This window comes from Haemaphysalis longicornis, unplaced genomic scaffold (genome assembly GCF_048455015.1).
Source record: "Haemaphysalis longicornis isolate Haplotype H1 unplaced genomic scaffold, Haemaphysalis longicornis Haplotype H1 scaffold_4, whole genome shotgun sequence".
Classification (NCBI taxonomy): Eukaryota; Metazoa; Arthropoda; class Arachnida; order Ixodida; family Ixodidae; genus Haemaphysalis; species Haemaphysalis longicornis.
This window is the reverse complement of record NW_027526361.1, coordinates 48,472,749-48,489,522: the sequence shown is the minus strand read 5'-3', so window position 1 is coordinate 48,489,522 and position 16,774 is coordinate 48,472,749. Positions and strand designations below refer to the sequence as shown.

Below are 16,774 nucleotides of genomic sequence, written 5' to 3'. Positions count from 1 at the left end.
AGACATTCCACGTTGCTGAAAAGAATTCACCCCGATTTTATTTGGCGACAACACGTTTGCTTTTTTACCAGCGCCATTGTCGAATGCTCTGTCGCATTCATTCGTGCAGTTTGTAAGGAGCAGATCTGGCGTGGGCAGAGACCCGGGTGAAGACAGGCTCTCCGCGCGTGCCTATAAATAGCTCGTCTACCAGAAACGTTAGAATACTCTTCCAATTTCAAAATACGAGCCACTGTTGGCTTTAAGACTTTCAAATACTAGCGATTTCGGCAATCTAGTAGCACCGTTGGTAATACTGAACTGCGTTATTTACGCTTAGAATCACTACGGGATTGTTGGGGTGCTAAATTAAACCGTTAAAATGCTAAAACAGAACTTCGTAACCCTCTGTACTCTGAATCCCTCCTCCACTTGAGCCTCCAGTGCAAGAGATTCTTGAAAGAAATCTGCGAATGTAAATGCATTGCGGTATCCTCCACTCAGGCGAGTCGAAGAAACACTTGGAGTGAAAGACATGCTCAAAAAATTTGGTCATTAGTGTTTCCTTTCGGGAAACTGTAGAGAGTGGTTGAAGCTAAGGGTGGCTCAGAACGGAGATATTACACTGGTTCTGAGCACTGGTATTTGAGGATTTTTTCGAAGTGGGAATCGAATAGGATGGGTATTGGATGTAGTGGACGCAGAGTTGCCTGAAATCACCTGTATTCAGTCTACGCGTCCTCCTCTCCCTTCTATAATGAGACAGAATTTTGTGCTCAGCTTTGTCCCCCGCTGTGTTGATGTTCGTTCACATCGATTGTTTGATTGTGGGGTTTAACGCGCCGACGCAACGCAGGCGATGAGGCGCACCGTAGGGGAGGACTCCGGATTAATTTTGACCACCTGGGGATCTTTAACGTGCGCCGAAATCTCGCACACACGGGCGTTTTTGCTTTTCTCCTCCATCAGAAAATGTTCGTTCACATCAGGTGTTACATTATCTAGATTTTGATTTTGGTCTGCCAGGGTTTACGAGCATGGCGATTGTTATCTGCCATGCTGTGTACTACAAAAAAGGCTTAGGGGACTGCCAATTTTACGCACTAAGCAGTATATCGATACATAAATGAGGAAAAAAGTAGGATAAAAAGATTTAATTTCTGCGCTTTTCATTTTCCTTTTATTTCGTTCTTTTTGTTCAAGGTTGACGATTCGGCTCACAACGACGAAGGAAGCATCGAGAGCTGGCAGAAGCTGACTTTCTCGTTTTATCGGGCCGAACAAGGCAAATGGGTGGCAGATTTACGGGCGTTTGACGTCACCGATTGCATGGATGGTAACGTGTACCCGATGCAGTTCGAGCTCAAGTGTAAGTGCAGAAGCGTGTGTTAGTAAGGCCGCTCTCGTCCCACTACACCTTTTCCTAACTCCCGTGACTAAATCGAACTGATATAATCTGTAATGATGCTATGAACATAACAGTGACGCTGTCGAGTTCTACTTTGTAAAGTGGGCCTTGGAGTGTACGAATGTTTACTTTCGAAAAGAGTGAAGCTTAACAGCACTGTAGAAGGTTCCGTGCTGGCCAGAACATTTTTTGTTTCTGTCTGGGCTGACATGGTAGCTAAATTCAGAGGGTTTAACATGACTACCCTGGGCATGCATGTGGGTGCAGGATAAAATTTTCCGCATAGTTTTTTTACGCCTAGAAAAGCTTAATCCGCGGAAATCGAAAAAATGTAAAAAAAAAAAATGAAGATGACTTTGATAATTTGAAACAAGCTGAAGCAGGTTGTTGGTGTGTGTGATATGAAAGTTGAACCACAGCGCAAACGATGAGACAATAGCAAGAGGGCACACGAAGCTTCTTGTGTCCTCTTGCTATCGTCCTTTGTCTCATCGTTTGCGCTGTGGGTCAACATGCATCACCAACTCGCCCAAGTTTTCACGTTGATATGAAAGTGTTAGTTTCTAGATTACGTGTGCGAAATGTACCAAGTATACCATCTGAACAGAAGAGTTCATTTCAGCTACTATTGCGGCAGTGGCTAAGTAATTCTGCAGCACGTGCGTGGTCGGGGGTTTGGTTCTCATATGGGAACGTTTCCGTTCTAATGAACGTTGCACTAAGCAACGACTATGTGTGTGAGATACGGGTAGGTGTTACGGAACCTTGGGTCGCTCAAATTATTTCGCAGATATTTATAACGGTGAGGCTCACAGCTCGAGGGGACGTCCGACCCGTTCAATTCCTTCCCTTCTTTGAAAAACATTTTGGAGCTGGCCGATACTCATTTGCGGATTGGGCAAGTTTCTTTGAGTACTGGCATTTTGTTGTAGTAATCATACAGGCTTACGAATGGTTTTCTGTTTGCTCCTTAAATTTTTGTAAGCATTTATTTTGTGAGGAATAGGACAACGTTATTCATAGTTTTCGTAGCACATGGAATAGTTCCAATTCACCGCTTAAAGCCAAGGCATTGCAGGAAAGGCATCGTTCATGTATAACTTCTCTGGATAAAAGCGAGCTAAATAAGCATTGTCAGGTATGATGCTAAAATCTGAGATGCCATACAAAATAAAACGAAGATTTATTGTACATGCCCAAATTCACCGATGTTATGGTGAATGGAATAAAATTTACCGGTTCCTTATCACACACCAGGACGAGTTGAGGGCTACAGCCATTCTGTGTTGTCTTGCAGATCGTTTTTAAGTTTCCTCGGTGTATTCTTTACGATTGCTGGTTATAAAGTTGTTGGGACTGTTGCTTTCGTTCAGAAAGACATGCACGTATTTAAAGACACTTTTTTTCTCTTCGCATTTTTGCCGTGAATTACTCCGACAGGCAGAAAAGCCGCACTTCAGGCTGTATAAGAGCTCTTCCCCGTGAACCCGTTCTACGCACGTCCCGTCAAGTGCACCCGTCACGGCGCACGCATCAGGCGCAATCTTGTGGCAAGTTTGCGCTGTGGTTAGAGCCCTTGGCTGCTGCTGCTCTGGCGACTCGGGTTCGAATCCCACACGAAGCCATCTTTTTTCTCTTCACAGTGGCGACCATTTTGGTACCATTCATGTCGACGCCGACGACGAATACTGTAACTTTTCACCTTTGCCGAGACAGCTAAAGATTTCGCTTCATAAAAACGCACATAAAAGCATCGCGCTGGCATGCGTGGAGCCACGTGTAAAAGCGGAAAGATAGCTTGGTTAAACTGTTTTGAATTAATCCGCATCACAGAGCTAAATAAGTTCTCTGCGGCGCTGTATAGACACTCAGATGTTTTCAGTTGAACATTATTGCCTTCGCATTCACAAGTAGTAAGAAGTGCTGAGATGTCTTCGAAGTTTGTTGTTGTTGTTGCAAAAGGTAAATAGCTTCATACGTACACGGGTTTGAATCCGCAGCTTTAGGTTTACTAAAGCGTGGCGGACGGAACTTGAGATTAGTCTAACCGGCTGTGTACAGGATAGGAATATGTTGTCGGGCAAATTGGCATTCAGATATAAAACACACTGAAGCGCGAAGGCTGGCGAACAGTGAGAAGGCCCACGATACTAGCGCTACCCCGTGCAGCTCGTGCCCCGTGTGCCTTCTAGCTCTTCGCCAACCTTCACGCTCTAATGTGTTCCATAGCTGCACTTAGGGTGTTACTGCAAAAAATGAGCGTCTTTAAAAAAAAAATTGTGCGCAAACCGATTCTCTGTTCGCGCTCGAAATTTACGGGAAGGTTGCATTTTGTGGGTTATTTTTTAGCTACAAGAACGGTGATGGGACTTACTCGCTTATTCAGAAAATGAATAAAAACTATTTTCTCGTATGAGAAGGGCAGCTGCCACCTCGGACGTCGTGACCTTGTTTGGAGGGTTTGGGGCCACCTGGGGCGTTCAATACGAAACGGGTAATTCCAATTTACGGAAGAAGCGAAATTCAGCGGCCGATCAAAAAATCGCTCGTTTCGTTCTTAATACCCCAGGTGATGGTGCCATACCAAGGTGTTCATGCATGCATGTGTTCATGGCGTCCAACATGACCGGCCGGTATACCATAGGCAATATTTGCTTAATAAGCATGTTAGTGCTGGTGCCAGTCTTGGTGTTTACAAAATAGACTACGAAATGCGACCTTTGAGTAAAATTTGAGCGCGAACCCAGAAGCAGTTTGCTGAGAAAAAATTTTCAAAGACGCCCATTGATCGTCCTTACACCCTGTAGAACAAACGCTCCCGCGGTTGTGAATTGTCTCTAAAATGTCCATTCTTCCTTATATGTCATTAAAAAAACTCCTCACTCCTGCCTTATGCAAGCAGAGAATGTCAGATTATGGTTATCTTAATCTGTAACTAAAACTAGTTTAATGTACTACATTGCTCTTGCCCATAGATCCCGAAAACAAGTATGAAGACGTTGTGAAAATCACTATCGAGCCCTTCTTCCTCGCAACCTGCAAAATACAGATATTGCGAAGCCTCAAGACGACAATAGGAACTCTTAGGATCGGGAAACTGCGAGCCGTAAGTGCGTGCCCGTGTAGGGACGGCGGTGTGATCATGTAGCTGAGCAAGAACAGAGATGCATCACACGTATTTTGATCTCATTTGCAGATGTTCGACGCAGACAGAATGCTCTACATTCAGTTTGACCTGCTGAACCAGTTTCCTCCTGTCAAGGGAGAACCTGAACTAAAGGATATGGAGGCGTCACTACAGAAAGACGTTGATCATATGCGGCTTAAGATTAAAATGAAGGCACCGGGATCGCAGGTAAGACATTCCGTGCAACAGCGGGGGGCACCGCAATAAATTTTAATGCACGTAGACAGGTCGAATCAATGCGTACTATATATCAGTATTTTGTACCTTCGGGCTTCGCAGGGAATACAGACATCCAAACAATGTATAATATCTCATCAGCGGGGACTCAAACGTGTGTTGAAGAACCATTGCTTACTTAAGGAGGGAAATCAGGAAGTGTTAGAGCATTTTCCATTACCATGTGCCAGCTGACTAAACTAAGACAGGCTTGTAGAAGCCAAAGTGTGATTAACCTGATGGCATCATCACAAATATAGTAATAATGTTATTAATAATCAGCACAGTTATGTCCACTGGAACATGAATAACGCCTCCCCAATAGACTTCTAACGGACCATACGCTACGCGGCTACAGAGTCTCTTGCCCAAAGGTTTCTTACCCCGTCCCTCAATCGAGTTATGTTTTACACTGCCTCTGGTCCTGTCCCTCCGTAGCCATTTTGTCGCGTGTCGACATCACTATGAAAACTTCGAACAACAGTTTATTGCAGGGGCCCTGGAGCACGGTCAACTGACGCTATGTATCGATTCCGCACAGCGCAGTTACAGCAACCTCCTCCAGCGAGAATTTTGAAAATGCGAATAGCGTAAACGGAGTTGCTGCGCACCAATAGAGCGCCTCTTTCTTTCCCTCACTACCACTTTGCTTCAAACGCCGTGGAAATCACGGCGCACCGGCTTGATACGGTGATTGGCCTTGTGTCGTGCAGGACACCGCACAACTGCTAGTTAGCGCATTCGTTTCTCAGGTGTTTCTTCAAAGCTCCTTTGGATAAGCGCCGTTTGTTCGGCATGCAATGAGGTGCTATACTATACAAGAATGGCAAGTTGGGCTAGCTGATTGAGATTCATGACGTAAAGAACACCGCATGTTACGCAAGGAGAAAAGAGAGGAACGACGGCACAGCACTGAACTCGCAACTCAAATTTTTATTGTAATACACATATTTTTGAATGAGACCAAACAAGCACGTGATCACGTATCACATACGACTATCGTAATTAAAATGCAATTGAATGCATTTTAATTGCTGTAATGCTTTATCGGCGCTGCAGGTAATATGAATAAATAAATAAATAAATAAATGTAGAATTATTTGTAATTTTTTTAATTTAAATATAAATATAAAGTAATATATAGCATTTAGTTGCGAGCCAAACAAATTTTTTGCCGGTCAAAAATTGTCTAGAATTGGCAGAAAAACAATGCCAAATATGTATTGCCATAAAAATGTTTAGCCGATGGGTGGTGCCAGTAGTCGCCAGGAACGTGATCCACACAGCTTCACCCTCTTCGTCTTCTCGTTATTGCGACATGGGTCCCCATGTCGAGGGCGACCGTCCTGGTCGAGGCCGTGGTGGACGGGCGAGGGCGGAGAAGAGGGAGTATCAGTTGACAATAAACAATGAAAAAGTCCTTGCCCCCACAGATGAAGGCGACGAGCGTTATGAACCACAGCCCCGGAACAACAATGTAGCCCAGAAACGTCGAAGGCCCTTGCAGACGCGCCGGTGCGCTTGGCGGGGGAGCGGCGTCATTGTCAGTTGTGGTTTCGGCTGGTCACGGCGGGCCGTCGGATGGTCATAGGTGGTGGCGCGGGGCTGGAGAACGGTCGTGTCCATAGGTCACCGTTGCTGTGGCATGCAGACGCGACCAGAAGCCTGGGTGAGACCACTTCAGAAGCCGAGACGGGGAGAGGCTCGTGGCCGAGATGGGGAGAAACTCAGCACTCTCCACAAAACATATTGTCACGTAGCCAGAGCGACGCGCAGGTTTTTTTCAAGGAACAAAAGTTGAATTGAAGGGAACGTGTGCCCCGCAACAAACTCAAAGAATACACAAGCGGCGAAGTATCAGTCACCAAAATGACGTGCCAGACGAGTGTCGGCATATCGAATGCCCCGGCGTTTGCCCTGGGAGCATGTATCTTTTCGTGCTCTACTTTCTGGAACGTTCGAATTACACCGAGAACAAAGAAGAGCATTCCAGTCAAGTGACGACAGGGCGAAGCACTCTCCTAGTCAAAAAAAAAAAAAAAAAGCAAGGAAGCTCACACTAACGCGTAAGACTTCAAGGCAGCGAAGCTGTACGCAACATTCACGACATCACGACGGTTTAAGTCCACGACTGCAACCGATTTGCTTCTTCGCTCCCACTACCACGACTTTTACTCCATCAGTGTTGCTATAAGTTTGAGCTTCCTTCATTTTTCTTTGGAAGTGATAATCATCTGAAGACGCCCACAACGTCTTCTTCAGCTTAGGAAACAAAACGCTAGAAGAAGTAACAGCATATAACTACCTCGGAATGTAAAGTGAAATGAAATAATGAAAAGTAACCTACCTCTGTTACTCAAAACCTACAACCAGGGCATACTGCGGGTGATGAAATGCGGAACTGAAACTTGGCGCCTTACTAAACAACTAGGAAGCAAACTTAGGTCGGCTCAACGGGCCATAGAACGAATAATGTTAGGAATAACACTTAGAGACAAGAAACGAGCTACATCCATCAGAGAACAAACTAGAGTTGACGATATCAGAGTTCAAATAAAGAAAATAGAAATGGACTTGGGCTGGCCGTGTGGTGAGACGAACCGACAACCGGGGGACAATTAGGGTAACAGGGTGAACACCAAAAGATGGGCCTTGAAGAATGGGAAGGCCAATAACACGATGGAGGGATGAAATACGGAACTTCGGGGGTAAACTGTCGGCTGGAGTAGCGCAGGACAGGAGCGGTTGGAGGTCAATAGGAGAGGCCTTCGTCCTGCAGTGGGCGTGGGTGGGCAGATGATGATGACGATGATGATGATGACCATTGCATATCACCTTGGAGGGGCGTACACCATGACGTGTCTTTCTCGTTGCGAGCAGGTGTTGCCAGGATTACGGCGAAAGCTGGGGATTTTTTTTTTTTGCCAATATTGGCCACTCTTCTAAGCGGGTATGTTCGGCTTGACAAGCGTGTGCCGGGACGCTGGGCGGTCACCGCGAGGCACGCACGCACGAGCGCTCGGCATTTTCTTGGTTTTTCTAACTGCAGACACGAAAAATTACGATTTGATAAATGGCTTCGCTGTAAATAAGATAGCTTTTGCGGTATACAAAAGAAAGAGAGGGAAACACGCTCTTTGCTTGGAAACACTGGCAACGAAACAAATAAGTAAAAAAGCACACAAGGAACAGTCCGGGCCAATATAATGCGGCGGCAGGACAAACGAGACGAACCATGGGATGGGGCGCGAAGCCAGATGTATTTATAAGGTGTTGGCCGTCACAGCACTGAGCCAAGCCTGGCACCACCCACACAGCTTTGTCCCCTTCGTCGTCTTCACCTTATTCTGGCAATATATATATATATATATATATATATATATATATATATATATATATATATATATATATATATATATATATATATATATATATATATATATATATATATATATATATATATATATATATATATATATATATATATATATATATATATATATATATATATATATATATATATATATATATATATATATATATATATATATATATATATATATATATATATATATATATATATATATATATATCTGTATGTGTGTGTGTGGGGGGGTATATTTATCTATATATTGCCTTCTCCACATGCACTGTTCTAAAGCAGCTGTACTCGAACCTTTCGCTCAGGAGGAGATCGAGTTCACAGCCGTGCCACGTTCCCTGCGAGAAGTAGACTCGAGCTTCTCGGCGAGCAACGCGCCGTCTAAGAGATCCGCTTCCGGCGCACACTTCCGGTCCGAGGGGCCCTACTTGTCCGACGCAAACCTGACGCGGCAAAATCTGCAGCCGGCGCTCCTGCGGGCGTCTCAGGTTTATCACGCACCGGCGCCTCCCAAGAAGGAATCCGCGGGCCAATCGGAAACTCCGCCCCACACGTCTTTTGTGGCTACCGTGTTGGTTCTCGTCGGGGTGTTCTTCGTTGGCGCCTTCGTTGGCGTTGTGTCGCTGCGTGTGCAGAAACTTGTGAAATAGATGTAGAAAGAAATAAAAACGAACTGCACTGCAGTTTTAAGGCGCGATGGCTTTTTTTCTTATGCTTTGTTTTTCCAATGTGTGAGGTCATCAACTTGAGGGGAACTGTGTACGGCTCTCTTTGTAAGGTTTGATTGAAAATGCCTTCGATAAATAAATCTGGAGTTTCGCACGCTAGGCAACATTCGTGCTTTGGTGCACGCTGAATCGCGTGGCTTGTGGGTATTGCGGCTTACATGCTCCAATCATTGGTCTTGTGTATTTACCTGTAAAACTTGAAATACATATGCACCAATATTCAGTGGCAAAGTCCACATTTCTACGCATGTATCTCGTTTGTATGCTCAACACTGTGTAAAGCCATATTCATTCATTTTTTAGGATATGTTTAAGGGTGTCAAACGCAAGAAGAGACGCTGCATTGTACGAAATTTAGTGTTTGGCGTTCCTTTGGCCAGACATATTGTTCTTGAACAGAAGTGCTCCACTGAAGTTTCAGTTGAGGCCTGCCTACATGCGGGACCCAAAGCAGCGGAATGTTAAGAAAGGCTTCCAGGTGTACCTACGAATGCCACTACATATGTTCGATAAACGTGGCAGGCCGTGAGTTGCAACAGACTTTTGTAAACTGTGAAGTGGCCCAAAATTTCGTGCCACTTAAACAAATCGCAGAGACGCGTTGCGCGCTTGGCTCGCAAATTAGGGCTCCCGAATGTAAGACATTTACAATCTGTACAATGCGAGGTATATAGTCTTATATATAACGTATTTAGGAAAGCCTTACATAGCGAGGGCTTGCGTGCAAGCGATGATTTTTTTTTTTGTGATGACGCGGGGAAGAGTTTCCAACCGTGCTAGATTTTATTCTAGACCAGAAGGGGGCTGGAAACTTCAGTCCGCCTTCAGCCGCTGTCTAGTGCCTCCTCCACAGGTTCTATTTTAAATGCAGAGCATTTCTTTAACTCACGATGTTATGCGTCCGTAACTCGGCGTCCGCAGCCAGCCAGCACGTGCGCCCCTCCCCCGCTCCTCCTCGCTCTCAACAACAGGTGCGTGCGCGCATGCGCGTGCTCCGGCGCTGAAAGAGGCGTTGCAGCAGCAGGTGCTACCTCCTCTCCCTCTACTGCGGGCCCTACGAATATACTCGTTGCCCGAGCGAAGGATCCGCGGCCCGACGTTGACGTTTGGCCGCGGCTTCTCGTGCACGAAGTTAGGCGTCGGCAGCGCGCTTCAGACGCTTGCGTTCGGCGTCGGCAGCGCGCCGTCTCGCCGCCTTGTCTTCTGCCGCCGTCGATGAAGAGGATGGCACATTGTCTTGAACTGGCATTGCAACGCTGACTGACATTGGCTCGCGTCGCGGTACTGGTTGAAGGTGTTGCTTCCATCGCTTATGAACTTCGACGATGGCGCACTGCCCTCCCGAGAGGGATAATAAGAAAGAAAAGAAAAGAAAGAAAAGAATAATAATAAAGATCCAACCGATTGCCCCGCAGAGAGGGTGGGGTGCAAACGATGGCAATAAATAACACGTTACGTACTTACGTCTCTCTCTCTCTCTCTCTCTCTCTCTCTCTCTCTCTCTCTCTCTCTCTCTCTCTCTCTCTCTCTCTCTCTCTGTCGTCTCGCAACCCAACTACCCAACCCCTACGACAACAAAAACTACAACTACCACCGCCAACTACCACAACCTACGCCACGTGACCACCCCCAATGCTCTGCATTTACTCGTGTCCCTCGCGCGGGGGCATGCGACTGATCTGATTATAATATTTAACGCGCCCACGCTACACAGGCGATAAGGCGCGCAGTTGTGGAGGGCACTCGATTAATTTTGTCCACCTGGGGATCTTTAACGTGATCCGAACGTTGGACACACGGGCGTTTACGCCAGTGACGTGTGTAGTGTGTGCGGGCAACATCGCGCAACTCTGGCCCACATCCTGTGGGACTGTGCAGTGCACCCCGTGGAAGCTGCCGACCTCTACGGCCGGCTGCCGGACACCATAACGAGTGCCGTCTATTCGACGGACCTGAACGCACAAACTCTAGCCGTCCAGCAGCTCGAGGCTGCTCTCGCCAGGCAGAAGCGGAGCGAGTCGCAGACGGGGGGGAAAGGGACGAACTCCCGAATACCTTTCGCGCACCGCTCACGCCGACACCGGCGGGGCCTAGTCCCGAGGACGTCGTGAACGTGGGTGGGATGTGGAGGCTCTGCGCATCCCGACCTCCCACTCCCTCCTGGCCTCAAATAAAGTCTTTCTCTCTCTCTCTCTCTCTCTCTCTCTCTCTCTCTCTCTCGTCTCCATCAGGAAAGCGACCGCCACGTCCGGGAATGGAACCCGCATCCTTGGGCTCAGCAGCACAACGCCTTAGCCAGTATGCCATCGCGGCGGGAAATATCGTAAATTCTGCTGGCTTTGCTGTAAAGCAAGGCTTTGCGGCGAAGCGCTTTCTCCAGGGACGTAGTATTAATGAATGACAATATCAAATCATCGCTGCTGCGGTTGTGCTGAAAAGAAAAACAAACCCACCTTCAGGCAACGATATAGAACTTGTCATGGTCAAGGTTATGGTAAAGATAGGGAGTTTTATTCCGCAACTCTGAAATGGCGTTGAAGTCGGCAAGCTCCACCGCTCACTCAGGTGCGAATGTTAATGAATAGAGCAGGATAATTTTCTAATCGCGGAAATTTTCCAGCTTGGAGCTCCGTTTTTTCCCCTTTTCTTTAATTGAGCTCTCGGTGAAACACAGTCGCTGGCAAAGAAAGAGATGGGAAGAACTTGCACTTGACGTAGGTAGCCGAAGCCCCGATGCTCGCTCCCACTACGAAGAGCGCCACCGCGGTGCCGCCAACGACACCCGGGGCATAGCGCGTGACCAGAGGCGCGAAGTGAGGTAGGTCGGTTATGGCGTCATGCGTGGGAGCTGTGGTATCTGCCCCGGGCTGATCGTCGGACGTGATGGGCGGAAAGGTGATTATATCCCACGAGTCCGTAGAAGTACTGCCGGAAGTATCGGGATGGGTCTCCGAGGTCGTCAGGGGTGGTGCTGGGGTGGATGATGGCTGGAAAGGCTCCCCAAGACTCCAAGACGACGCCGTCAAGTTGACCTGAGGGTGCACAATAGTGTGGACGTGAATTAGGGCGTACTCCTTTACGGTTTAGCCCTGAAATTACGTCGATATTGAAATACAATTGATTACCAACGCGTGACAATGACAATGAATTTCGATGGCTACAACTGGTAGTACGAACAACATAATCAATGAAAAGGCTGCTCTTAGAGAGGAAAGAGTATGCTTGACGTGGATGGAGGCGCAAGAGATGCGAGATGTAATAGAAAAAATTCCTGGCGAGTATACTCTATTAGTAATAAAATTTCCGGGAGTTTTATTGAGGAATTCTCACTAGAAAATTGCTTGCTATTTCAAATTCTGAAAGGTGTGGCTTCGCCCCACTAACCGCTATTTGAGCAAAAATAAAAAAAATAAAGAAGAAAACAAAACAAAGCTGGCAAACAATACAAATCTTAAAAAGCCTTCGTAATAAGATAGTTACTAGTGCGTTGTCAATTGAACGACCTCCCTCATTCGGCACACGATTTTAAGGCTCATAACAAAGTTGCGGTCACTGACCAAGTCAAATGAATAAAATTGACGTTTCCCTCTTCTCCGGGGGGCGGGGGGGGGGGGGGGGGGTAATTGTAATGAGGAATCGGAGCAACCACTGGCCAACCCGCCCGTATGGATGGTTCGCGAATCAGGCTGGTATGGCTCACGAATCATCGCCAGCAGCGGTCGCGAGACAGAAGAAGCAGAAGACTGGTCTGTCCGACATAGCCTGGTCTACTCGTTTCGGTGACTGCGCTTCGCTACCGAAAACCCCCTTTCAATTCACAATTGTGATCAAGGATTCTGTAGGGGATCCGAAACGTCAATTTTGTTCATTTGACTTGTTCAGTGACCGCAACTTTGTTATGAACATACCATCTGACCAGACGGACTTCCATCGAACCCTGGGCTACGATTTTAAGGCTGCAACTAAAGAACAAGCCATGAGGGCTGAGCGCCCAGCGCCGGTTATCTGGATGTTCCACAAGCTGTACGACACTTGCAGGCAACCGAATAGGCAAGAAAAGGTTTCACGAAGACTAGAGACCGTACCAACTGTGCTGTGTTGAAGTGACCTGGTGGTTACCACACAAAGGAGAACGAGGGTCACTTGTAGCACGAAAACTGATTGATACGGCAACTCGAAGGGAAGTACAAGTGTTAGACGACCGGATTACGGAAAACACTTAAGCCGGATTAAGTTTCTACGAATAAATTCTATCAAAGAAGTTTCCATCAATGTGCTCTCGCACTACAAGCAACTGGCCTCCTGGTTCTCTCACTTCGCCCTCCTGGTTCGCACGACATAGGCCATGGTCCCGGGTTCGAATTCTGGACCGAGACAAATTTTCCAAATGCGTTGTTTGAGGGATCTCTACAGCTTTCATTTGTAGTCATACTGCTGAAATTCAGGTGGACGCCAAACTTTCCCTTCCCAGATGCATACACAGATATGTATGTGCATAAAATTACTTATGGTAACTTTTTAAACATTGCTTGTAGCAAATCATATTTTCACATCGTGTTGATCCATATGTTGTTCATGTATTTTTGTATAATTTTGCAAATACTCGCCCAACTGGCTACTGATTGAAATAAATGTCTAAGGTATGAAAGCGCACCAAAATAAAAAAAGTAGCGCAAAGGATGACCGCAGATATAGGACAATAGAAAGATTGAAATAACTGAGGTAAACGATAACAATCAGGAGGCACGTCATTCAACTCGATCGATTGCCCAGCGTTCGTTGGTGCTATTAACAGCTAAGCACACAGTTAGGTACCCGTTAACGCCAACCATGTACCCCCTCAAATTTGTCGTTGAAATTGGTTTTTAGAGAAACACGCACCGGCAATTAAGAAATGCAGAAGCAGAAAACCGTGTCGGCTTTCTTACCCCATTGTACACTATTCCAAGACGGCTTTCATCGACTGCCTTCTGCAGGTTTTCCTTCATGCCATCGAGGTTCACTTGCCGGTCGGTGATTCCCACACTAGTGTCCGCAGGAAACCGGTCCAGCAGAACAAAGGCGACAAACAGCTCGTTGTTGCCGGAAAAGTACTGCCACCACAAAAAGAAACAGAAACAACAGGAAAAGTAAGCACCAAATAATACACCCCCTTTTCTTCTCCCCACGAAACTAGAGTTTTTTTTCTATCTCTGAAAACTTCAAGCCGGTGCTGGGAGCGGGAAGTTTCACGAAGGGCGAAGAGCTTGCCTTCATCAAAAGTTCCGCCTCCGAAACAATGAAATCGTAAAATAAAATTCAACCAAAACTAAGCACACGTAGTGCCAAAGTTAACGAAATTAAGCCTAATTAAGCTAGAAACTGGTTTCGCGTTCCTGTAATGACCATACCTCCGAAAAGATCTGCCAGCCCTTTACATAGCTATTTCACTACGTCTTTTTTCAATCAGCTGAATATTGTGTGCTTTCAAAAACACCATTGTTCACGCTTGTCGTGTGAACTAATGAGCGCCACGCCATGTTTCCTTCGAAAATTCATGCACCCCTTTTTTGCGACTATCGAATAGAGTGCATTAAGAGAGCGTTGCTTGATGACCCGGAAGCAGCGACTGAAGTTAACTGCGAAAAAAAGAAAAAAAGAGTTAGTGCGGTCTTGTTAGGGTTTGGATTAAAAGGGTAAACCATGACTTGGTTTATAAAAACAATAATGACATATAACAAACGTTTTGTAATTAGATAAAATTCAGTAGACTGCAGTGGCGACGCCGGCGTGTTAGTTTGGCATGATTAACAGAAAATACAACGCAGCAGGAACGTAGATGGGAAACTAGACACACGAGCGCTGAAACGCTCATATGTCCTCATTTTTGTTCGCTTCTCTGCTGCGTTGTATTTTCTGTTAAAACTAAGTACGCAGTATGTAAATTATCATGCGGGTGGCATTTCATGACGTCCTAGCTCTTAAACTTCACGGCATTGAAATTTCGAGAGATAATTGACAGAACTTATGAGTGTCTTTGGATCGAAAACAAAATTATCAAAATGCGGGGATTATGTGAAAGGCAATTATTTGAGCACAAAAGAAAAATCGTGGCTAAACATCCTTAGTCAGTCCCTTGTGCCACACTTTGTTTTTCGCATGGAGCTTTAACCTTTGCGGCCCGGGCGTCCTATATTTTTAGGACATAAGCCGAAACACTTCTCACAATTTGAGAACAAAACCAAAACAGCTAGTTTTCTGGGAAATAGTTCTTCAGGGATACCGCTTTTGATTGATATCGCCATTGTTTCTTTTTTGCTAACGCTGAATGCTAGACAGAGGAAGGAATTGCAGTGAAGATGAAACTAACGTCAGGGTGACCCCAAGGATTGAAGTCTTATTATGATAACATTACCATAAATCTAAAACTACTTGTACTACCAGGCTTATTTTGTGTGTGGGATTACGGCTTTACAAAATTTATAAAAACAAGCAAAAAAATCTGCTAAAATTTAAATTTTAATTTCCCCATGATTTAGATGCCATGCCTGCAAATCGCTAAATACTTGCATCACAAGCTCAATTTTTCGTTTGTAAGCTTACGGGGTCTAAATGTTCAAGAAAACCCACACAAGAATTTTTTTCTATAGAAAGAAAGCAATTCATGGGTGAAAGGGGTAATCCCAAGTTCTCCACTTATCAATTCCAGACAATTGCAACGCAGTTTGACAACACTTGGCAACTGAACGAGCTGCTATTTTCTGAGTCGTGTCCACCTGACATTTTTCTATTCGGGCCAAGCGAAAACCTGCACTGCGCCGTATTTTAAAACTACGCAACCTCCATTTAGTTTGCTGAAAACACGGCAAATGTAAAAGAGAATTCTTTACTGTGAACAGAATAAAACAGGCCATTGACGTAGACATTTGTTTCTAGAGATTTGGATAAGTACGGTGTAACGTGAAAACAAAACAAAAAAAATCTGTGTAGGATCAGCATGCATAAACAACCCAAGATCCTGTTCAAAGTTTCATGGGGATACTGTTTAAAAACATGTCGAGTAAATTATTGCGGTTGGCCTTATACGAATCGGTGTGTAGTCATAACACCACGAAAAAAATACTCACCCCTTTAGTTTTCGTCACACGCAGTGAATGATCTGATAGTGAGGCTGCTCTGTCTATAGCTGTTCGCCACGCAGACAGAAATTTTGGGTCGCTAAGCGTTGGAGCCGAGGATAGGGCGTTGTAATCAGATGGGGAAACTGCATAAAAAATAGTTTTCAAAGAGATGTCGTTATAGACGTACCAAAATAACTCTATGCAGGCTGGTACTTCGAACAGCTTGCTCACACGCTAACCCACGCAAATGTTTTACTCAAGTCACTGAAAAGCGACAGGCACTAGGCTGATATCTGCATTTGCTTCGAGAACGCCTGCAGAACCAAGTTCCTGAAGCAGGAAAAAATTAAGCATTATTGATACAACCGAAATGTTGATGATGTAATTTACAGAACGGGCTCTAAGTAGTAGGGGAATGCATTCTAGCGGTTACTAATCAAACATGATAATGTAAATGTGAAGTTACGTTTTGTTTAACCCCCTACACTGCGCTTAATGTTGATAATGGGCAGCGAATTGAAAAAAAAAAAAAGATGCTGCCAAAGAAGCCACTTAGGGTATTTTGCACTAGATTTTGATAGTAGCAAGTCTCATATGGAGCAAATCATTCATTCATCATCGTCAGACTGTCTACGCCCACTGCAGGGCAAAGGCCTCTCCCATTAATCTCCAATTATCCCGGTCCTTGCTAACTGCGACCAATTTACCCCGCAAACTTCTTGATCTCATCTGCCCATGTACCTTTATGCCGCCACTGCCACGCTTAACTTCTCT

The 16,774-nt window shown here is 45.5% G+C and overlaps 2 protein-coding genes across 2 annotated transcripts in view; one reads left to right on the top strand and one right to left on the bottom strand.

The window, feature by feature from the left end:
• The window catches only part of LOC144178655 (uncharacterized), a 36,745-nt gene extending 27,751 nt beyond the window's left edge, over positions 1-8,994 (top strand). The window contains exons 10-13 of the mRNA XM_077706661.1: positions 1,183-1,348; positions 4,363-4,493; positions 4,584-4,742; positions 8,478-8,994. Coding sequence (XP_077562787.1) covers positions 1,183-1,348; positions 4,363-4,493; positions 4,584-4,742; positions 8,478-8,822 — 801 coding nt within the window. The 3' untranslated portion in view covers positions 8,823-8,994. The remainder of the gene's footprint in view (positions 1-1,182; positions 1,349-4,362; positions 4,494-4,583; positions 4,743-8,477) is intronic.
• Positions 8,995-11,389: 2,395 nt separating this feature from the next.
• LOC144178656 (uncharacterized) overlaps positions 11,390-16,774 on the bottom strand; it is a 44,532-nt gene continuing 39,147 nt past the window's right edge. The window contains exons 11-13 of the mRNA XM_077706662.1: positions 16,007-16,143; positions 13,829-13,993; positions 11,390-11,932 (exon numbers count right to left, since the gene is read on the bottom strand). Of these exons, the coding sequence (XP_077562788.1) occupies positions 11,549-11,932; positions 13,829-13,993; positions 16,007-16,143 (686 nt within the window). The 3' untranslated portion in view covers positions 11,390-11,548. The remainder of the gene's footprint in view (positions 11,933-13,828; positions 13,994-16,006; positions 16,144-16,774) is intronic.